Here is a 23,833-nt window from a genome sequence, read left to right as displayed (position 1 = left end):
TAATTTTGCTGGGTTTTTCTACTATTCCAGTGAGATCTCAGTGGGGCGGTTTTGTTTGTTTAAAGCCGAGGAGGGAAGGAGCTGTTTAGGCCCTCACAGGCGAGGGGACAAAGCCCGTGGTTTGTGTCGGAGAGGCCGGGCTGGAAGTTCAGCTGGCAGAAAGCTGTTTTCCTGGAGAGTCAGTGAGGGCTGAATTACAGCCCTGTGTGTGGAAATCACTCCTGGTCACACATCTGACAGCTGTGGAGGAGCTTCGTGCGGCCCCTCCACATGTCGGCAGAGATGGAGCGGCGAAGCCATCGCTGTTCCCTGAGACCCGGCCGTGCCTCTGTGCCCTCTCCTCCCCTCTGCTGCCCAGAGCTGGGTCAAAGCTTTCCCTGGAAAGCTAGTGGATAACGCCCCATTCCCACTGCTCTGGAGCACCCACACAGCCCCCTCCCTGGAGAAAGCAGGGAATGGTGATGACTTTCTAACTCTTTGACTTCCTCATCACTCGCTTCCCACGCTCTGGGTTCCCTCACCCTTCACCACACTGCAGCAGAGCTGCCCTTCTGCGTCTCTGACACCTTCAGTGAGGACATCAGCTGTATGGACATCCTCCATCTGGATACAGCCCTCCCTTTCCCACCAAGGGTGGCACCATTTCTGCTCCCTTCTGGGATCACCTGCACCAAAAGGCAGCCATTTTCCACCAGACGATTCAGGAAGGCTGAACTTCATCCCGTGACATCCAGGGCCACAGCGCTGCCCCCGAGCTCCCTGTGGGAAGCCCCCCAGCCCCAGCTGGGCAGGGAAGCTGCAGCTCACTCTGCAGTTCCCTGCTGTCCTAGGCACTGCTGTGCCAAGCCGGCAGCCTGCCTGCAGAGGGGAAGGGCAAAGCAAGGCTATTTTGAATGTTAAACAAGCAGAAAAAACTTTGGTACCAGCTTTCCACAGCCGGCACTAACAGCAAAGGCAAAACACTCCTTGGAGTTGGCCTTGAGGTTCACCTTGAAGCCATAATCACCAGGGGCAGAACCCCAGCGGAAATAAATCTGGTATTCCAGCAGGTAAAAGCCTTTTAATCAGCCCCAAGTTGGTCTCAGTGACACAATGTCATTTCAAAACACTTCAGACTGCAATGAAAGCTGCATCCTTAAAATGGCAGCTAATTAATTTTCCTGTCCAGCTAACTTAATCCTTTTTCCAGCCAAGAAAGGGGAGTTCATGGAGCAGCGAGGCAGCCGGAGCCTGGCAGCGCGAGCAGGAACACAAGCCCCAGGGTTCTTTGGCAGGAGCCCAGGCTGTGCAGTGTCACGGCTTCCCAGGCCATTTTAATAGGAAGGGGGGGGGGGGGAATAAAATTAAAAGGTGGCATTTTGATTATGAAACCAGTGGCTCATCCTATGACAATGGTCCTGGGGAACCCATAGGCCCCCCCCTCCCCCTCCCCGACAGATGTGGCTCTTCATTCCCAGTTCATATCCCAGTGGAACCCTCGCTGCCAGGCAGAGCACCCGGCGCTGGCAGTACCCTCCCTGCCCAGACTGGTGCTGGCTGAACCAGTTTCCCCGGGATCTGCCAGAGGCACGTGGTGCTGCAGGGGCACCTCACTTTGGATTTAAGAAAAAAAAAAAAAGGGGCAAAAAAAGAAAAGCAGGCAAAATAAAAAATTCCCTCTCCTCCCCCAAGGTATTTGTGCTCTTATTTTAGAGCTGTTCAGGGCCAGCCATGGAAGGCCAGTGTTGACGTCCTCGGAGCCCCAGGCTGGCTCCATCATCCCCTGTCCCTGCCCCAGGAGGTCTCTGCTGCAGCGCAGGGTGCAGGAGGAATGTCCTGTGCAGTGATTTATTCCCCCATTCCGGACACAGAAGCGCACAGAAGACACTTGCATCCCAAAGCAGTCTCGGAGCAGCTAGTTTGGCAGGTGCCCCAAAGAGAGGCTTCTCTTCCCCACATCCACACCAAGCTGTCATTCCTTGGATTATTTCTGAGCCCCCGAGGCACCCATAGGCCTGGGCTGAGCCCTCAACCCCACAGTAAGGTACCACCTCCCCAGCACAACACAAAGCACGTGAAGGGGAAAGAGGGGGCCAAATAATGACTCCTTCCCCAAGGCCACCCCCCTGCTCTGATTTGCAGTCACACACAGATCTCTGCTGAGGAACCCTGGAGAATGCAGTGCCATTTCAATGTAAAAGTCACCACCATCACTCTGAAGCAGGAGCTGTCTGCTCCTTCCACACCTGTGTGAATACGGCAGCTTCAGATCACAAAGGAAAAGCCACAGCAGAATGAGGACCATGTTCATCTCCCACGGGAGGGACCCACATATCCTACAGGGTGCAACAGGAATGGTTAACAAGCCCAGGTCTGCTGCAAGTACGGCCACGCTGATGCCTTGGGTTGGCCAGGAAGGAAACCTCGGAAATAGACAGGCTGAGATGTCTCCCAACACAGCACAATGTGGGCAGTGGGCAGGGGAGGCCTGCAAGGCACTCTCCTCTCTGCCTTGCCTTCTTGAGCTCCGGCAGCAACTGCAGAGCTTGAAAGGGGCAGCAGCGAGAGCTCAACCCCAGCACATTCTGGGGAGCCAATGGGACACTGCAGAGATCAGCCAGCATGCAAGTTAAAACAGGAGGTAAGGGGTGAGTCACATCAGATCAGCTCCAGACAGAGCAGAGTCCACCAGCATCACAACACCTCTCGCAACACACCACCACCAGCCTCGTGCTGAGCTCACAACCAGCCTCACTGCAAGCTTCCACCCTTCAGAGGAGCTCCCCGCCCACGTGTCCATGCCCAAGGATGAACAGGCTTGCCCTGCTTTCACTGGTGTTTTCAACCTTTCCCATCGTGACAAGAGCTGTCTCTTTTCCTCTCCTTGCTTTCACAGCCCCCACTCGCCTCAGCAGAGTGGGCACACCGAGTCCAGGGGTGCAAGGCAGACCCTGGGAAGGAGAGCCTGCTGTGCTCACATCTGCAGGAATGCAGGGTTTGGCCACCCAGAACCCAGACAAAAGCCAGCTTTCGGCTGCCCCATGAGGTCAGAACCTCCTTGGGGTCCTGCTGTGTGAAAAAAAACATCACTCACCCTATTATCCATTTCCCATCACAGCCTGGGCCGTGACTCACCAGCAACTGCCTTTCCTGCAGGGAATTCACAGCCTGTTCCCAGGAGTGGGTCTGACCCGGTTTCACCTGCTGGAGCTGCAGGGGCTCCGCAGCAGCAGCTCGGTGAGATCCTTCCCTAATCCCTCACCAGCACCGAGCCCCAGCACGTCCTGCCCACATCCAGCTCCCAGCAAGCCAGATGCTGCTGCTGCACACTGGTGTTCCTGTTCTCTGACAATACTCCCACGGGAGGATTTGCTGGATGTGATTCACCTAAAACAGCCTCTTCCAGAGCTCCCGAGTCTCCCACCTGTCTCCCTTTTCCACTAACACTCATTTTGGAGAGCGGCTTCTTTGGAGAGCGGCTTTCTCTGTCTGTTCTTTCTGTGCAGAGGGAGGAGCCCTGAATCCAGGGATGCCAGTGCAATTTCAAAATACACTGGGAAAGGCAAGGCACTGGAGCAGCCTGGGTCAGAAGCCAGAACTCTATTATAAAGAGGCAGCACCATCACCAGTGCCCACCGGCTTAGGCAGCTTCTCTGCATCACTCCTATCTCCCTCTTTCCAAGCTCCGGCTTTTTTCCAGCTCCACAAGCTCACTTCCAGCAAAAGGCACCTCCTTCAGATACCTCTGTGGGGAAGCCATAGGGAAGCCACAGGAAGCCTGTCCTGTCCCCATCCCACGCTGCTCCCATGCCAGACCCAGGCTGGCAGGTGGAAGAGCTCAGGGAGGAAGGAGCCCACTGACACACACAAGAGCCCAGCAGCCAATGTGCTGGTTTGTGGTGGGATTGTCCAAACCAGGGAAGTAATTCAAGTTTACAAGACCAAATTAGGGCACAGGTTTTATAATAATCTTTGCTAGTGACACACTATATGACCTTGGGTAAGTCCCTCCATCCATCTTTAAAGACTCTCTCAGAGGAGAGCCACAGGACTTTAATTAGCAGCCCTAAAAGTGCTCGAGATAGTTTGTCTCTCTTCCAAAATAACCAACTGTATATGAATTGGAACAACCTTATTTTCAAATTCTGCAAGCAACTGGGATCCAGGCTGCTCTCAGATCAGTCACTTCAACAACATAATCAAAGTTAAATGTGCCAGCTGTGCATGAAGGGTTTTAATATGCTGCACAGACTGGAAAACAGCTCAAAGAACCGATGCTATTTTTCCACGGCTGGGATGTCACTGTTGAGCAGCTGCATTATAATCATCTGCAATCAGCAAAATGCCTTTTTTTTTTTTTTTTTTTTTTTTTTAAATCACTTTTTAGTCTTGGGGAAGAGGGCTCATTTTTATTTCTGTCCTACTTAGGAAAGCACCCTCAAGCCCTGAGGCACCCACTGCCAAGGGATCAGGCAGCTACTACAGCAGCGTGTGCTGATCAGAGACCTTTGGCTGCCCATGATGGAGCCCCAAACACCCTGACAGGCTCCTGCCCAGACAGTAACTGCTCACACTGACACCACCACCTCAAGAAACAGTAAGTGCATTTCCACAAATCCAGCAAAAATCCAGCTCCAGCTGCCTGTTGTCACACATTCAAGACCTGGGATGGTTCCAGAGCAGAGTCCCTCCCTGTGGAAAACCTGAGCACAGCCCAGCATCCTTCTCTACCTCTGCACAAGCACATGGGTCACAGCTGCAAGATGAAGCAAGAGGGGAAGTCTCTCAAACCCATCCTTCACAAAAGGCTGAACCTCTTTGATACATTCTACATATTAAACATTTACAAATAAAGTTTGGAGAAAGTGACAGGAAACAGGCTGACCACGCAAAAAATGCTTTGCCCTTCTAAATACCAGAGTGCTTTATAACCCTCTCCTCCTGTTCACCATCCTGCAGGGCTGTATTTTTTAACAGGCACACACCATGAGGATGATTCCCAAATAGCTCTGTCCCTCCTACCAGGTTGCTCAGCAGTGGTGAGTGGAGCACTGGGATACAACAAATTGCCAGAGGTGTCAAATATTTTAAGGGACATTATGCAAGACTGTTTGCATTAGAGGACTGACAGTGACTGAGATGACAGCAAGCATATATAAATGCCAAGGATGCAGATACTTCCACTGCAGTTGGAGCTGATCCAGGACTAGGAATTAGCTGTGAAATTCCCATTGCAGATGTGAAGATAAAACTTCCCTAAGCTCTCAAAAAAAACCAGCAGATCTCCAGCAAAACTCTGATCAGAGGTTTCCATTTCACTGCCTTTCCCAAGCCAAACTATTCTTTTGGACTTCTCTACAAATTGAGAGTTTCAGCCCAAGCTCAAAATCTTAAATATGCAGCTGCTTTGAGAGCTTCCCAACTCCTGCTTTGGGGCAATATTGCTTTCCTTACATGGTACCAGAAGTCCCCATTCCTGGCAAAGCCAACGCGGCTTCCACTGCCTATGGAAATATCCTCCAGTGCATTTACATGAGGCTGTACAACAGTTTAACTCCTTCCCTAGCACATTCTTCTTCTGAACTGAGCCATCAGCTGTTCAAGGTACCAGACTGGTGCTACGAGCCCTGAGAATCATCTCACTGAACCACCTTCACAGCACACAGGCAGTGGCTGCTTTTCCCACTGACTCTTCCCACAACCTCTGCCTGCACTCCCTGCTCAGGATTCCCCTGCCACACTGGTTTAGACACTACCAAGAGACAACAGCAGCAACAAACACAACAGAGAATGAGAGAAGAAAAACACCAATGCTAAAGTCAAGCCAGCAGTCTACTTTCAGGGATGAAACAACACGCTGGGTCGCAGCTGAAGTGGAATGGAGAAGTTCAGGCAAGTCCAGAATTTTTTGTTTAGTCTGCCCTCCTTGAAATGATCACAGGATTCAGATTTAGAATACAGCTTAACAATTCCTGCAGGCCACAAGATTTTTGCTAAATCCCAAGGCATTATTCTTCTCCAGTTTCTTCCCTTTCCACTTAAGACAGACTTCAACTTGTTTTTGCAGACCTGAAAGCAGCAGCTCCATTTAAATCCAGTGACTTAACATCCTTCCTTCAGATCTCTGCCAAACCTCCTTTCTGCCAGACTTGAAGTGTCTTTGGCCCTGTTTTCAGCTTAAATAGGTTGCACATTCTTCAAGACAAGTGCTCTTGAGTCCATTTGCTAAAGGTGTGATGCTGCCATGTTCCTGGTATGAAGCACTGTAGCTGAGCTTTGTAGTTATTTTTAACAATTTGTTTCTCTTAGGCAATGCATTTCCTCTTGTATTTTTCCATCAGAAGTTCCTTAGTAGATTTCAAGGAACAGAACAAACTGAAACAAACTCTACACACTGCTGCCACTTCAGCCAGCCAGTTTAGAGGCAGAACCTGGAGAAAACTATTAGAAGAAAAAAAAGAACAGAAGTAGGGTTTGGGGGGTATTTTTACTTTCCTACAAAGGGAGACATACAATTGCTTGACCACAGCAAAGTCAAGCACAGCACAGTAAGAGCCTCCACAGCTATTATTTTGGAAGATGACAATCACTTTCTGATGCTGGTTAAACCCAGGCAAGAATACACTTGATAAATGCACTTAGCTTAGGAGGAAAACTCCTTGATGTTTATGTGGGAAAAAATAAAGATAACATGCAATGAGGCTTAGTTAAGAGAGGGTCAGAAAATGGAAGCAGCAGAATATATCCAGGTATCCAGAACTCCAAAGCACCACACAACCTCTCTACCCTCAACAGGAAAGTAAGCACTGAATTTGTTAATTTTGATTGTTAAACAATGCTCCTTATGGGAGACACAGAGCCGTAATTTTTCCCCTACTTCCCAACATTCCAGTTTAAATGTGCTACATTATTTCAACCTTAGATAAGAGCCCAAAAATGTACATTTGAGGAGAGCACAAACAGCTTCCAATTCCTGTATTTATCATGGACCTGTCCCTTCTCCTGAGCCCTCCATGAGGAACATTCCTGCTGTGCACAGACTAGACAGACCCTGTAAGGCAGCTGTGGCTGCTGGGTCAGGGTCTGTGCCAGGAAAGGCAAGGCCTGACACCAGCATGACCCCTCCTGGCTGTCCCTGCAGTGCCAGCACAGCCTGGGGCTGTGTTTGTCCACAAGGCATGTTCCATCCACATCCAGCACTTTGGTCTGTCTTACAATGAATTCTCTCTGTTAAGATCCTCCTTAACCCCACTGTGGAGCACCGTCTGCTTCCCAAGTGAGCTATGTTAATGTTGAGCTCCATGTGGAATTCAGGGCTACGCTCTTGGATCACTGACTGTTGCTCCTTTTTCTTCATCTCTGCACTGACACAACCCGTAAGGACGGTACACCTTCCTTCCTCCTCATGAAAGACTCTTGTCCAGTTCACTATATATACACAGGTATGGTTTCTTCTCTTCTAATATTCTGATCCAAATTCAATTTATTCAGATAAAATGACAGCGACGTAAAGAAAAATTCTCACTGTTTGCACTTGAATGGGATATTTTGTAGCTTCTGAGACATAAGATTCCAAACATGTGAATGAAATACACCAGCTTCCTGTAGCTGATTTGGCAGCCAACTGCATCACACCAGAAGAGCAGGTTTACATACTAACGAGGTCACTAGTTAAAAATTCAGCCCCTGCTCAGACACGCTATGATCAAGTGAGTGCCTCTGGAATCAGGAATGAAAATTAAACAGCCATTAACTGTATGGAAGAAAGCTGTCTCCTCTCACCACCTACTATTTCAAAAATAGCATATTACATGCAACTTGATGCATGTAACCAGGGCATTTTATGAGGAGGTATGCACAGTATATCTGACCCTCTGCAAATAAAATCCCTTTAGAGTCCGACATGAGGAATGGGAGGTCCATCGTGCAGACAAACAGCTTCCATGTAAAATTTTGAAGGAGTAGATCCCTTTTTGTGTCATTCCAAGGTATTTCTGTGTTTTTTTTTTTTTTTTAAACATTCAACTTGTAGGGATGAATAGAAGTTACTTCTAAGAGAAGAATCAGGGCACATTTATAGTAATGCCTTTCCCTATGTCACTTCATTCATGTACACTGTGACAGATTTGCTGTCGCTGGATTTTGTTTCCTTCTTGAATTTCATTTCCTTCTTGAATTTCACTGGTGTAATTCCAACGGTCAAACTTCATCTTCAAAGGAGTCAATGCTACTGCTTCAGGGTGGATGGAAAAGATGCCTCACAGGCTGGCTAGTACTAAAAATACCAGCAGGAAAAGAGAAGTACAGGCTCACCATGAAAATCTGTTTCCCTGCCTGGCAAGTCAACCGGAATCCATGGAATATTTGCCATACGAGGTCAAGAGCACAAGTTAACACAAGCACAACTTCAACCTGTCTTCTAAAGGAAGCTGTTAGAGGATCAGAGGATGTTACAAGCGAACAACTGAAAACACACGCTTATCCAAAGAGCCACTTACTACTGGCATATTATTGGTACTGCTTTAAAGAAAAAAGGAATAATTACATGCAGGTGCTTCAGTCTTCTTTGTATGTTTTGTGATATATAAATCACCTCTGGAAAAAAACAGTAAGAGGAACGGAGGAGAGGACATCAGCTCAGGTAACTGAGGGTTTGGTAAACAGGAACTTAGTGCCCTTAAAACTGAATAAAAATGTGCACCCCAAAGAGGTCGAGCTGAGTGACACTGGGGTAGGTGCTCCAGGGTACAACCACATTCGGCAACTATCACCACAAGCTTTGTGTGGGGGTGTGCAAGACCAGGTTAAGCTGGTTTTACAAAAATATCATCAGTCTGTTGGTAACAGACAACTGCAGGAACTCAGTGCTGCCCACTACAGACTCCTCAGATCAGCACTTCTTAAAAATTAATAAAATGGTTTATTTTATATATACATATGTTCCAAAAAATTTATACAGTTAAAATATCAAATTAGTGATCTGGTAACAATACTGTTCAAAATAATCTCTTTTGTATGAACATTAAAATACACGTTTTTAAAAGCGTTTCCTTTTAGTGCTTCCAAAGCACAGCGTGTGCCAAGGCCACCTGAAGAATCTCCGTCCTCCTCACAGGATGAAAGAGAACTGAAGTCGGGGACCTGGGAAGCCTCAGGTGCACTTTCATAATGTCTGCAGACAAAACAGAAGAGAGTCTGAGGTAGATTGTTTAGTGACCATCGGGTGGTAACAGTCACAGGGCTGTCTTTAGCTTTCATTAACACAATAGCAGTTTCTTTACTCTCAATCTACACTGAATCTCAAGTTTAAAGGCATGGCTAGCAGTTCTTGGGAACAAGACCCTTGTCTCTGTGGTGGCAACATGCAATTTTTACCAGTGCAGGTGTTTCTGGGAGGGTTTTTTTGGGAACACACGGGCTCTCTCCACGATGCAGACAGTGTGTGCATTTGACAGTGCCCCATTTTAGTGCAACCTGCTGCCTACAGCACATCAATGTCTAACGACAGCGTTCAAATGAGTAAATTCTCATCACCTGCAGGAGGGGCAGCAATGGTTATTTTCTTCCGCCTGTTGAGCAAACAGCACCCTCCACAGGAAAAAGCCACACCTTTCATAGCAAATCCTTAAGGTTATAGCCCAGCTTCTGCCGAATCAGGTTCTTAAAGTTAAAGCTCCACTGCTTCTTCTCAGACTGTGACAGTAAAATCACTTGACTGCCAAGATGGTGAGGGCAGCAGCTACATCCTCTTCCACTCTTCTGTGGCACAGCAAACTCATTCCTGGTCCGCATTCGTCTGGCTGGTACATTATTATCTACTGTTGACATGATTAACTCTGTTGGGTGGGCTGGTGAAATCTAGTTCCTCTAGTATTCTCTCTAAGTGTTGTATTAAGACTCGTTTTTTAAACCTACAGAAGAGAGGGAGAGTAATTTAAATTTTTTTCTACCAAAAATACAGTTGAACAAAAAGACTTTTCAGCCATGACAGATCATAATACCAAAGGCTCTCTGTTTCCAGTATGGAGGAGCTTGCTTTTATTTCTGATATTAGAACGGCTAGAAAATTTAATTTAATACACTCACCCCTCCCCAACCCACCAAATTTTAGGCTGGTCTTCAGTATCAACCCATCTCTGTAATTCATATTTAAATTTTAAGTAAAGACTATTTACTCCACAAGAACCTAACCATATCTTGAAAACTAACTATAATAACTGAAATATGTCAGAACAGAAAATAGAAAATAATAGTACTGGAAAAGTTTATGATTTACTACCATGACCTAAATTAATATTTAATTCATGACTCTGAGTCACTTATATCTATACAAACCTTGCTGCTTCCTTGATAGCAAATTCAATGAAATACTTCTGAATTTCCACAGGTCCTTGCACCTCCTCAAGAAGAGAGAATATTTTTTCATAATCTAAGAAGAGATAAAAATCCAAACCATGTATTAAAAATCAATCTTGCAAATGTGATTTCACTAAAGCTTAACAGCCAAAAGGAAAACCGAAGCCCAGTTTCATGTCTGTGTATGATAAAATACGTAAGGCAGAAATTCTCCCACGTAAGCTTTATGCACAGAACACAGGTGACAGAGTGATCTGAAGTGATACTGATGATCAGGTAATTCAAACGTGGCACCAAAGAATAAGGTTTTCTTTGAGAGCAGCAGCTAGGAACATTTACCCTCAGAAAATGGAGGCTAGATAGAGAAGCCTCCCACCTCCATGACCACAGTGCCAGCAGCAGCAGTTAGCATGCACAGGGCAACCAAGCCCTGATCTGACCCAGAGCCACTGTTTCTGCAAGACGAGGTCAGTTCTCTAGAAGGACATCTAGAGCGATGCAGCAGGCACAGAGAGGATAAATGGTCAGAACCGTGAGCAGATGTACATAGTTAACCCACAACCACTACTATGTAGCTTCTTTCTTCGATGAACTGCCGGAACTCTGCAGCAAGACAGGTGACTCACCCTGAACACAGCACTGTTTTACTCTACAACACCATTTACCAAGCATGTATTTGGCATAAAATTAGATGAGCCCACTTAGCAAAACAGAAAGCAAAGACATCCACAAGTAGGAAGTTTTAAAACTGCTAAAAAATAAATTACAGATGCAGCATAAAAGAGGCTTCATCTCTCAACAGCTTCAGTGTGCCACAAGCAACACGGGATGAGAAAAACAGAAGAGTTAAGAACACTACATTATACCAATTACTGGCACTTGAGAATGTATTAGAAAAATATCCAGTAGTTTAGTTTGTAGAAATGAGTCACTCACAGATGACATTAGGGACAGCTGCCACTTAATAAAAATTGAAAAAATAAGTTACTATGGCAAATCCTACAGCACAGACATTAACTTTCAGGCTAGTGTTTTGGTTTTGATCCAGTATAAAAGTATAGCCAAAACATGTAATAAAAGCTGAGGTGGCAAGATACTTTTCCCCACAGTATTTTAGATTTTGGGGGGTTACTCAATCTTACAGGAAAACAGAAAAAAGTAATTTTTAGTCTTGGTAAGTCTTGAAGAGTTTGCACAAGGGTTCCATCACTCATTACAAAATAAAAACCCCTCACTTTGCTATTAACTGTTAATATTCCTTTTCAAACACATTCCAAGATGCATCCTTACAAGAGATATGCTTTTGCCCTGCAAAGGAAGTTTTAATGGACACAGAGCAGCAAGTACACTACAGATACAGAAGGAGCAAAGAAGTGTAAGGCAGTCTTTAGATCCCTGATAACAAACACAAAACCTCTAAAGGTGCTTTCACAGGGCACACCAGTTAACCTGTCTTAGATGAGGGCAATCAGAGTCACTTGGCACTCAGCCTCTCAAGCACAAATCTAAACTTCAACTCACCTGCCCAGCATTTCTTCCTTTTCTTTGCCCCTCCATTGCTTACATGAGAGCAACCAGAAGTTACTCAAAATCTAGAGCTAAGTGTATTTTGAAAATAGTTCCTCACTTCAAGGAATAAGTCTTCTCTCTCACACCACATGTAAAATAAATAAACCCCAACAACTTACTTCTTCCAGGTTTGCGAACCTCTTTCATCACTTTAATTTTGATGTCAGCATTGTTTCCCTCCAACATGGTAGGTGTTATTTTAAAGGAATTTGGCACAGATTCAGATGTTGATTCCATGGCCCGTTTTTGGTCATCTCCACTCACGCTGTAATTTACAGGCCCTCGAACAAGTGCGTTGGTACCAGGTTTATGATCCAACCCATCTTCACTCAAACAATTGAATTCAACAGGTAGAGAGTCTAAGTCATTGGGTAGCATTTCATCCTCTCCCACAGCAGCTGGAACAGCAGGAGCCATTTGCACAGATAAGCCATCAATTTGTTTTTCCAGTGACTGACAATTTTCTGTTTTCTTCTCTCCGTTGCCATCTTGGACAACAGTGTTATTGGTATCTACAAATGAAGAACACATATCTTACTAATGTATAACTGAAGTATCAAAAAACTCAAAAAGAAATAATTTGGTATCCTTTTTGTTTGGAGTGATGTGCAGCAATTTGACAATGCTGGACAATGTTCCAGCACTGTTATTCAATTTTGGATGTGATTAAGGGAATACGTCCCTTTGGGTTGTTACCATCTCATATCACTATCACCGAGTCACCATTTTCTGTATTCCTATTTCAGTGTTATGATTCCTAAGTAAACCAATATTTTTCTTCTGTCCCCCAAATCCAGCTAGCCACCAAGTTTTCTTCTGACTTCATTTGCTGCAGCAGGTGGGTATGAAAATTAGTATTTTTGGGAAATGAACACAAGCATATTCTAACTTTCCTTCTCCACAGAATCACACAAACAAGAACTAAAAGCTAAGCTACTCTCTACCTCCAGATTGTTTTTTTTAATTTCAGATTTCATTAACTCTAGCAGCAGCCTGCTTATCTGGGCCCACATAAGAAATTCAGTCCTATGTAACACTGAAGCACAGGCTGAAAGATCCCTTTCCCTTCCTCTTCAAGTACTCCACCACACAAGCTGCTGCACTACAACTAATATACCTTTATTTCCTGGCACACCTTTGAGATTTAGGTACGAGGGGGATCCAGGAGCAGCTGGTGGCCCCTTCCCACCCACGTGGTTGGCGACCACGGGTGGTGACTGTGGCCGTCTCAGCAGTGGGGACATGCTCCTCCTCCTCTTCAGTGACGCCGGGGTGTTGGGCTCTCCAGGACGCTTGATCTTGTTCTGAGGCCCAGCAACAAATTCATCGGCTTCGTCGATCATCATACCCTGAAAAAAATTAATAATTTCAGTAACAGTACAGGAAAGGATCTGTTTCATCAATTCACTGGTGAATTGAGTCCCTCTGTGCTCAAACTCAAGCGGCTTTCAAAACACTTGACAGCTCTCAGAACAGAGATACCCAGTGTAACCACAGACAGCCCAGTGCCACTCTGTAAAGCAGCACGACTCAGTAGATGTTTCCCAGGACAGTGTGGAAGACATCCCTCCTTTCCACACATGGCAAAAGGCTGAATAGGCCAGCAATATATTGTCGCTGTGGGGGAGAAATTCTACCCACCAATTATTTCAAGCCATGTCAAATATAAAGATAGTGCAGACAGCATGGCCCCTCCTACCTTCTTATCCTGTTTAAATGGATTGCCAAATGTGTGAAGTCTTTTTGGTTGATCCGGGTCAATTTCCCGAAGAGGTGAAGGCATCATTTTCAGGTATTCCTGGTAATTTCCCATCTGAGCAACAGGAACACTATGAAGGCAGTCTGCAACAGAACAAGAGGTCTTAATTTAGTCTACCTTAAAAATAAGGCAATACAAACCTCACACCCTTCAACTGCAAGTGTTAGCATTTAAGAACTAGAAATTACTATTTCTTTTCACTACAGAGGAAGAGCTGAAGACTACAGTTATGAAAATGAGGCTGGCAAGAGCTGACCTCAATTGGCAGAAGAAAAATGAAAAAATAAGCAAGTTTGATCTCTATGCTGACAAGTGCATCTTTAGACCACCAGGAAACTGAGACCCTCTCTGCTTTAAGCCCCCATCGCTACATAGAACGTGTTCACTGAACCTTAGAGAATGGGAAAGAGCAAGCATGACATCTTGCATGACAGAAGGCAAAAATTTCCTTCCTTCCCCTTCAGAGTCAGGCGAAGGACACTGTCTGACTCAGCAAGAGATGCAATGGCCACCTCTGCTCCCACACCAAAGACAAAAAACACTGCTTAAGGAAATTAGAAAGAAAATATATACTCTCTCCAACCTATAAATGAAGAACAGTAACCCCTTACCTTCATCCTGCCCCAAGATAAGCCTGTGTGTTTTCAGAAGATTGGTTCTCATTCTGGTTAGCTGGTCTAGAAGACTGCGACGAGGAATATCATATGCATTTCTGAATGCCTGTGGCTTCAAATCCTAGTTTTGTAACAAAACAACTTTCAGTTAATCCATTAGTTCTCATGCATGGAGAAATTCCATTAGGAACTGTAATAATGTGAACTACTGAAAAATATCCTTAAGTTTAACTTCAGGGCTGCATAACTGGATACAGCAAGTTCAATGGCTGCCTTTTCAACAAGACCTTATTCAGTATTAGTTCAAAATTTCAGCTCCATTAAGACTAAGAACTGGACTAAGTTCCTGGATGAACAACACTAGCTGTCTTTTGCAAAGATTGGCACTTAGAACACAGTAATCTTTGTTTACTATCATGAGATTTTCAAAGTGTCGCAAAACCAAGTGCAAAAATTGCATTTACTCGTCTCCCTCTTTATATCTACGCTGCACTTTTCACAGTTCAGTAAAGTACTTCCTTCTACACCAAGTCCACAGAAGTTACCCATTTAAAACAGATAAGATTAACTGCTTAGTCATGCAAGATCACCGTGCTGTTTACCTTGTTTAAAAGTCCTATGTGGAAGCCAGCAAATTCTTTAACATTCATTTCCGCCAGTCTCAGTGGAGATTCCCCAGTGATCCCTTGCAGCAGTTGCTTAAAGTCCCTACTGTGTACCAAGGAGAGGCCACTGGAGTGATTTTTCACTTTTATTCCAATTTCTTGTGGAACTTTCTTACCCACTGAACCTATTATCCGTTCCGATTCTATTTTTGTCTAAAATGGAATCACACCATGAGTTAAAGAATCAGCAGGCACTGCACATTTCCAGTACAAAACACACAGTACATTAGCAGAATAAAACTATAAATTTGGTTCCCAACTACCTACCCAGGGATATATTGGATTACATAGATTAGATCTCAAGCATAAAGAAATCCTAATGTGCTAGCATTTGGAAAAATATTTAGCCAGTGTATCTAAATTTATATGCCAGTAGGAGGTCTGTGAAAATCCCTGCTTTTGCTGCAAGACTGTGACTCTTTTTTGTCTCTGAAGAATCATCTTTACAGGGAAAGAAAAAACATAATGGAATGTAGGATGCCTTAAGTTACAGTAAAGTTGCATCTAAAATAACAGTATTGTTAAGGTTCAGTAACAGAATTTCAGTTTATTTTTTAAACAAACTATGTACTAAGGGTTGCCCTGTATGTTTGCAACAACATAAGGGAGAAAAGTTGTAAAAGAACTTTACTTTATGGGTAAGCTTCTAAAAACATACCACTTCTCCAATGGGCACAGACTTCTCATTATAGCTACAGAGAATTTTACTGTATTAAGCTCTAGCTTTATTCAAAGTAAGATTATTTTTTTCACCCACTTGTAATACCTCCAGAAAAAAAACCCCAACCAACCAAAACCCCCAAACCCACAGTGATTGCAACCCACTTCCCCCAGATCTCCTCCTCTGCACCGTTTGCTTCATTATCTGTGGGAAACTCTGCATTTAAGGACAGCAGGAGCACAGCAGAAGTCTGGAATTGCCTGTCCCTACACAGGAGCTTATAATGCATTCAACACATTCAAACTGTTCCATGTGCTGAGAATGCCTGTGAAAGCCACAGCAGCCATCTCGAGTCATTCCAACTCCACAGTACAGATAAATAATATGAATTTGCATATCATTAGGTTACCAAAATACCACAGGAAGTTTTATGTCTAGTAGGTGCTCAGTCATTCAGAGGCTTTGGGATATATTTTGTGCATTCTTTAAGGCGGAGGATTTTTGATTTGTAATTTTAAAGGCTGCACTGGTTCCCCACTGACCTCTAGATATTAGAATAGTGTTCGAAGAGCCCCTCACGTTAAGGAAGAAGGGCTTCCAGGCAGTTACATCTGGAATGGCAGTCTTGACAAAGATAAAAAGACTATATCCCACCAGGTCACACTTTAATCATAGAATGGATTTGACCTGATGGAAACAGGAAGCTCAGATATACAGCCTTAACCATGATTTTACTCTCCATGGACAAGAAGGCATTATTTTATTTGGAAAACACACACTGCCAAGTAACACATGGAAATAAACACGAGGCTGAGAGCAAGCCTCTGACTTCAGCTGTGAAGAACAACAGCAAGAGCAGCCACAAATCCAATTAGTGATTTTCTTTGAAGTTTAAAGTCTAGCAGATACTTGAAGTATAGCTGAGGAGGTCTCCTTTGCACTCCCCTCCACTGCTTACAGAAGGCACAATCACTGGGTTCATCTGCATTTTCAGTGGAAACGCTCGCCAATCTTCAATTATAATATATGCTGCACACCCATATGAACTCCCACAGGGATCAGCTGCTTTATAATGAGATTACCACAAACTAAATAATCAACGCACTTCTAATTGCAAAGGTTTTATCAATACTACCTGTTGGCTGAGTTTTTTAAGGTAAGAGATAACACTGTAACTAAGTCCACAATCTAAATTATCTGATATCAGATTTGGAGCTCCCATCATCCTTAGGGCTTTCTTTAATGGCTATAAGGAAAACAAAATACACAATAGTAAGAGAATAAGTATTTAAAAAAGAAATTTATAAGCTCAATTATAGGAAGCTAAGGCACATAGATTAGTGCTCTAGCTTTTCCACTTTTGGCCACTAAAATTCAAGTCTATTCAGGTAACATGTGACATGAGTTTGGTGTCTAACTAGCTCACAATGGACGTTATGCCACATCACCACGACACCACACACCGTGGTGCCGCTGGCAATTTCCACTCAAAGGCTCAGGTCCAGAATAGCCGGGATGATGCAAGTCCATATTGAGGTGCATTGTCCAAGCTACATGTAAAAGGTGACACAGTGCCTCCCCCCACCCCTTATTTGGCCCAGCTTCCCAAGTTCTAGCACTTCACCCACATTAATAAACAAACTAATCTGCATTTTCCTCATCAAGTTACAAAAATAATGCCAAATTTGGTTTCTCTGAACAATGTAAAGTACTTTTGATCAGAGCTCATTTAATATTTAATGAACAGGAAACACATTTAATATCTTAACATAATTACTATTACTCAGTATTTCTACAAATTTATTTATTTCTTAAAAATGTTTGACCTATTCTACATACCTCTGCAAAGCAAAATGTTTACTAGCTAAAATGTCATCGTAATTATGTAAAGAAAATTACTAGGAAGAGGTATGATGCACAGGACTCTGGTCACACCAGCCATTATACCCAGGAGGATGAAATGAGAAGAGGAACATACCAGTAAGTAGTAAGGAGGCATTGTTTTTAAGTAGTTGTCAAAAGCCTGTCGCCACTTCAGATTTGGCTTAAGTTTGTGAACCTTAAACAAGTCATCTGCAACAAGGAAAACAACAAAAGAAGGTGTCATTTATACAGTCCCAGACCATAAGCTTTCTCCAAAATTGCCACGCTTCCCCGCCTTTTTTTTCTTCCCTCCACCCATCTCCCAATGGGGCTTTCCCACAAAAACTGCTCTTAACCACAGGTGTGAAGGATTGGGAATCCCCATCCTAGCTGCAGCAGGCAGTCCAAAGCAAGTCCCCATTACAAGCAAACTTATAAGGCACATCAGAATTAAACACTGCACACAACCACCAGTACAGAAGGTGCAACAGATCCACCTGGTAAGATTTTCACCTTCCCTGCCTCTCTCTTGCATCAAAGGAATCCCTGTATCTGATTAAACCAAACAACATTAGTTTGGTTCAATTTTCATTGTCAGACCAGCTTTCTTCTGTTCAACCTGTATGATGAATCTTGGTCTCCGGTAAAGGTATTGTTTGGCATTAAAGGGAAAGGGGAGGGGAAAAAAATCAAATCAGGGAATCCCTCTGGCCAGCTTTGCTGGACTCTGCTGCCAGCAGGAGCAGCTGTGCCCTGGCAGAGAAGGGGTCTCCTCCAGCCACACCACCTGCCTCATGCCAGGGCAGCAAAGTCTCCCACAGTACAGACAAGAGGCAGTAATTACCTACAGAAACTGCTGCCCTTTACAAGAGGGGCAACCAGACACTTATTTCCTCTGGATACTGTTTCAGAAACGCCTTGCTCACACTCGAGGTGTGCATATTGCCATTCAGGAATCACTGACCACCTATTTGCTGTGCACACTATGAAGTGAAACAGTGATCTCTAAAAATTAAAACCAAACACAGAATCCTGCAATTTATTATTTGAAATTATGATTTATCAATTGAAATAAAGGGCTTTTTAGAAGGGTAGTATGCTGGCAAAGTGAGGCTAATGGAAGGATATGCAGGACCAGGACTGGAGAAAAGGATTTCTAAAAAATAACTGGGGAGAGCTGCAGGAGACAGAGATGCACAGACAGAGTGTGCAAAAGACAGATGCAGCAAGGGAATTGCTTTCTCCAGATTGAGCTTTTGAGAAGATATCTTTGTAGAAGACAATTTGACTGGCACAGTATTCTGCACAAATCAAACAGATATTGCAGTACTATTTCCCAGGTTCTCACAGTCAAACCACACTGCATTACAGGTATTTTCCAATCTAAAGGAAATCTGGATCACATATAAAAACCCCACTACAGATGCTACTTGTACTTCCCTGACCTAAAGGAAGTGGGGTGGAGTTTGAGATGACAACTCAGAATTCCATTTAAGATCTCAATATACCACAAGCTTAGCACTATTATCCAAAAGAACCTGTGACGATATCATGACATATGGCAAATATAAAATAAACATCCATTCTTATCTTACAGGCCTATTACATTTTTGCAGCAAAACGCAAATTAAATGACACCCCTCTCCTAAAGTTCAAACTGAAAGAAAAATTAAAATGTAAAATGATCAGTATTATGGTAGGTCTCAATATTTTATAGTCTATGAGTTGATTGTGAGTACAGCTTGAACCTTAACCTCTTTATCAGCACTTTATTACTGTCACACTTCCTGCTCTGTGAGGTTGTACCAGTAACTGCACAGGCACCATCTTCATGCTCAGCTGTACTCCCAGACATCAAAGATGTCTGATCTCTGCTACCCAAGGAGGAAGTTCTCCAATCTATGTAGTGCTTCACTAAAGATTTGTCTATTTAAAATTAGTCTCCCCACAGCAGGAACTCCTACCCTGCAAAGGGTGACACTCAAGGTGGTAAACACAGCCACAGGTTTCTTTTATATAAATAAGCAAACTAACAATAACCCAATGAACTACATCTTTTGCAGAAAAAAAGTATAAAGTATTGAAAAAATCTTACATAACTTCGTTTTATTCCAATCTAATAATTTTCAGATACTACTTTCTGTATAATCCACTTAATGAAGAATTTTTTACTTCTGAACTCAGAGGGAGCTAAAAGCTCTGGATAATCAGGAACACGGTATTAAAAACCCCTAGGGAAGGGCCACAAGCTGCAACAACTCAAGAGATCAGGTAAAATCACAGACAGCCCAGTAAACTGAAAACTGTGTTGCAAAGTCTTTATCCACTTCAGATTAATGTACAAAACAACTGAATTGTGACAAACAGGACAGCAATACAGACCTTTAACACCCAGCACTACAGAAGGGGACTGGATGCACCTTTAAGATCAGTGAACAGTTAAAAAAAAAAATAGCATGAGAGGGAGAAGAGTCAGCAGGTAATTTCAGTAGTTCAGCTGGAGCCTAAATTACAAGAACAGTTCATGCACCATATAACTCAAAGTGAAACTTGACACTTTTTTTTTTTTTTAAATCACCACTCACATTGAATTCCACCTGAACAAGTACACCACCATAACCTGTGGACTCCTGTAATTCTCCTGATTAGGCACTAATAAATACACTCCTCTGCTCTAAGCAGTAGAGACTCAGGATTCTACATTCACAGAATGCAGGATCCTTCCCTGCAATCCATCCAGCCAAAAAAAAGGCACTGCAACGGAAAACAGCCTTCAGCATCAAGGAAGGTACTGTGACACTTTCTCCACTGATACAAAATGTTCAGCTCTCCCTCCCAGCATCACAGCGTGCTGTGTTCACACTGGTGAGAAACACAGCCCTGTGCTTCCAAAATACAAAATCATCACTTGCAGGTTCTCTCACAGAGCCTCTGAAAGCATCAAAGGAAACTGTCCACACTGCAGCCCTTCACAGGCAGACATTTTCCAAAAGCTCATCCTCCTGCATATTTAGACCTCCAGAGAAAGGGTATTAACCATCTCCTGATGGTTATTTCACAATGGCTGTTTCACTGCTGCTTCTGCTGGCACTCCCAAAGAACAGTCACTCCTATTGCCCAGCAGTGCCCGCCCTCCCACCAATGCAGATAAAAGCTGCCAAGGAAACATCTTAAGCAAGGCAGAAGCATTTAGAATTATACCTCATCTTTGCTTAGCTCTCCCTCAAACCCCTCCCTGAACTTTCTACTTTATGAACTTGGCTGTACAGTTAAGCAGAACAATGCCTGAAGTACAACAGCTTTGCTCATATCAATTAGAGGCAACAATCCTCCAAGAGGAATTTCTATAATCTGCGGGCCAAGCACTCAGCATCAAAGCTCATCAGCATCTCTCTGTGAAGAATTCTGCCTTCAGCAGCTGCCTTACACTGCAAAAAGAACCGCAGCCCACCTCCTCAGGCCTGGGAGCAAACCACCACCAAGCTACTCGAGACTCCAGCCTTAGGACAGCACAAGGGAGCTGCTCAGCTGCGACAGCACATCCCACATGGTCTGTCACTGCTGGGAATGGACCAGAGACCAGCGTTTCTGTGAGACAACCAATTACGTGCAGCGCATGAGTCAGGTTAACACATGACTGTGTGGTTTCACTTTTTTATCGAGTCCTATTAATTGGATCCTTTCCTTACAAAGCTTCAGATTCTAAAAGGAGTCCCTGTAAGTTAAAAGCCAGGAGAGGCAACAGCATTCCCAAATCCACTCTTGCAGAAACCAAGACTTAAAATCATCAAAGCTTGCTTCAGTTTGCTCAAGTATCACCTGTAACCTTCCTCATCCCCATCTACCTTACCTGTCTTTTAGGGCCCTCTCTTATGTTATTTTTCCTAAAGCAGAACTAAAACTTCCCCTGCTCAAGAATACAGGAGGAAAAATGCAAGGAAAAAAAAATTCTTAAGCATCTTACTATCTATCTCTGTTTATAAGGCTGAACACACATGAGTCACTTGACAGTACAAATATACAGTTGTAAAGTGGTTCTGTCTTTGACAGAGTCAGAGAAGGAACAGAGAGAAATTATCCACAGTACTGTCCCAAACTAAGTCCCAGTTCTCCAGCACAACATCCTGCCGGTAGGACAGGAGCCACTAGAAACACACTGATGTGTCAGTATGGGTGGTAGTGGCTGAATGGAGCAGACTTCTCCTGGTCTTGGGAGTTCTCATGTCCTTTTTAATCTGGGTGAGAGTAATGAAAAACTGGTTTTACACACTCAAATCAGTCCTCTGCTGAACCATCACGTATCCACTATCGGTATGTATTGAGACAGATCAGGGGGAGTGTGTCTGAAACAACAGAAACAGCTCCCACCTATCTACAGAGACAAACCCAGAGTCAGTACTGTTAAAAACATCTACAAATAATTTACCAGTTATGCTCTTATCATCTCAGTCATTTTCTGTACTGCTAAGTAGAAAAGGGCCCAGACCTGCTTTCGTGTTGTATGTATATTCCACAGAATTTAATTCCACCATGCCTTAGAGACCAAGGATAAACAAAGTCCTAGAAGGAGATCTGAAGGTAACACTGTGTGTATGTGTTTGTGTTAACAATATGGAACGCACAGGATTTGTGCTCTGAAGAAAACATCCGCTTTACAACTCAGGCAGTGCAGAGGCTCTGCATCTTCCTTTAAAAAACCTTCAGAAATTTAAAATATGGGATTACCAGGTGAGTAGACTGCAGAATAGCTCTGCATACACTGAAAAGTGCTTTTCTCTAAAGAGTAGGAAGAGCTTTACACCCCTACAAAAAAGGCAGGGGGAAGACAAGAGCTGGCAGGGAAGACACAGCAGAACTGCAAATGTCAACATCAAAATGAGCAGAGAAATTAATTTAGGATCAGTGATGGCTTTTCAGCTAGTGGATCTGCTGCAGTATTTCAGGAGCCACAAACTTGCAGAAACTCCAATTTAGTCTAGAAGTATCATTGCACACATTGGGACAATTATCAGGCTACACAGATAATTATAAAAAACACATTATCGGCAGGCACAAATTTCTTCTTTTTTTGTTATGACCAGGATTATGAAAAAACATTCCTGAATTATGTTCTGGGGTGTTTTTTTCCTAGAAATGAATGGGAAAAATCCTGTGTAAGACAATAAGACTCAATGTTAATTCTCTTGATGACTTTTTCTGCGTCACTCAATAAAAGCACAAAAATTGTAACAAAAAAGCCTTAGAGCATCTGCAACTAAAAGGGCTGGTGGCACCTGGAAACTCCTCTCTGCCACACCTTTATGCCACATCCCTAACAGCCACAATTACTGTGGCAGTTACTCACACAGCACCTTTTCATATCATCTTTCCTCAGAACGTAATTTCATTGTGGGAGTGGAAAAAAAAAAACAACCTGGTCCTCAGGGCAGGGAAGAAATGCAGACTGTTTCACTGCTCAATTCCTTCTTAGTGCTCTAAACTGCATTAGGGAATTCCCTCTTCCCAACACCCGTGGCAAACACTGCATCTGATCTTCCAGTAAAAAATAAGCTGCTACAAGAGCAACTGTAAAACCTGGATACACCACACCCTAAATGAGGGAAAAGAATGGAGGTTGAAGCTTACTCCAGGTTAAGGAAGAGGCTACGTGTCTAGGAGGTGAACAGCATCAAACATGCACTGGAAGCAGGTAGCTCTCCTCCTCTGCTGGAGAGAAAAAAAGGGAGAGGGGGTATGAAAATCCTCTCCTCCCAAATTACGTTAAAAGAGTTTGCAACATTCTCTACTCTCTGATCTCCATTATTTTATAACGTCTCAAACTAAGGCAGAACACCAACCATTAATGTTTTGTTTTTTACTCTGAAGTAGCTGCATTGGCAGTCCAAGGCAAATTTGTTACCTACCCAACAATGGAAGTAACACAGGGTAGTTGTAAGGCATCACAAAGAGGTTTACACAGGTTAAAGTAGTGCTTGCTTTTAAATACCCAAACGGGTGGCCAAGTTCGCTGTATTTTCCACTGCTACTCACAAATACCTGACAAAGAACAAGAGAGATCACAGTATTAGAAGAACATGAAGAATATTAAGCACAGGGCATTTAAAAATTCAAATCAATCCAAATCCAAGTATATTAAGACAGTAAATTACCAAGAACAGCCAAATCTGAGGTTGCACACATCAAGGTGAGGGTGCACTTATTCCCCAGTCACAAAACTGAGGCATGCAAGGTTTAGTGCATCCCCAGTCAGTGTGGAAATGCTCTTCACAGAGTCATCTTTACTGCTTTAGTGAAACTACTGTGAAATGATTCCCTGAAGAGTTTTTGATATTATTTAAAATAGATTAGGGGACATCTGTTGAAGGTA

The 23,833-nt window shown here is 43.6% G+C and overlaps 1 protein-coding gene across 8 annotated transcripts in view; it reads right to left on the bottom strand.

The window, feature by feature from the left end:
• Positions 1–8,879: 8,879 nt before the first annotated feature.
• The window catches only part of LOC114065530 (integrator complex subunit 6-like), a 40,302-nt gene continuing 25,348 nt past the window's right edge, over positions 8,880–23,833 (bottom strand). Inside the window, exons 9-19 of one of the 8 annotated variants that reach the window (XR_003572993.1) lie at positions 23,370–23,502; positions 17,582–17,676; positions 16,739–16,849; positions 14,880–15,095; positions 14,275–14,398; positions 13,604–13,746; positions 13,022–13,253; positions 12,024–12,416; positions 10,315–10,408; positions 9,514–9,890; positions 8,880–9,151 (exon numbers count right to left, since the gene is read on the bottom strand). Coding sequence is in view for 6 of the 8 variants with exons in the window: in XM_027899574.1 (XP_027755375.1) it covers positions 8,947–9,151; positions 10,315–10,408; positions 12,024–12,416; positions 13,022–13,253; positions 13,604–13,746; positions 14,275–14,398; positions 14,880–15,095; positions 16,739–16,849; positions 17,582–17,676; positions 23,370–23,502 (1,746 nt within the window). In the remaining 2 variants the exon portion in view is untranslated. Of the gene's footprint in view, positions 9,891–10,314; positions 10,409–12,023; positions 12,417–13,021; positions 13,254–13,603; positions 13,747–14,274; positions 14,399–14,879; positions 15,096–16,738; positions 16,850–17,581; positions 17,677–23,091; positions 23,173–23,369; positions 23,503–23,833 lie in introns of those variants that run through there. The other 7 variants (XR_003572995.1, XM_027899574.1, XM_027899524.1 and 4 more) reach the window with 7 other exon arrangements.

The sequence above is a fragment of the Empidonax traillii genome, unplaced genomic scaffold, assembly GCF_003031625.1.
Source record: "Empidonax traillii isolate 1590-97213 ecotype Southwest subspecies unplaced genomic scaffold, ASM303162v1 scaffold20:size5563877, whole genome shotgun sequence".
NCBI classification, from domain to species: domain Eukaryota; kingdom Metazoa; phylum Chordata; class Aves; order Passeriformes; family Tyrannidae; genus Empidonax; species Empidonax traillii.
The sequence above is the reverse complement of the archived record's forward strand: the minus strand, read 5'-3'. Positions and strand labels throughout refer to the sequence as shown.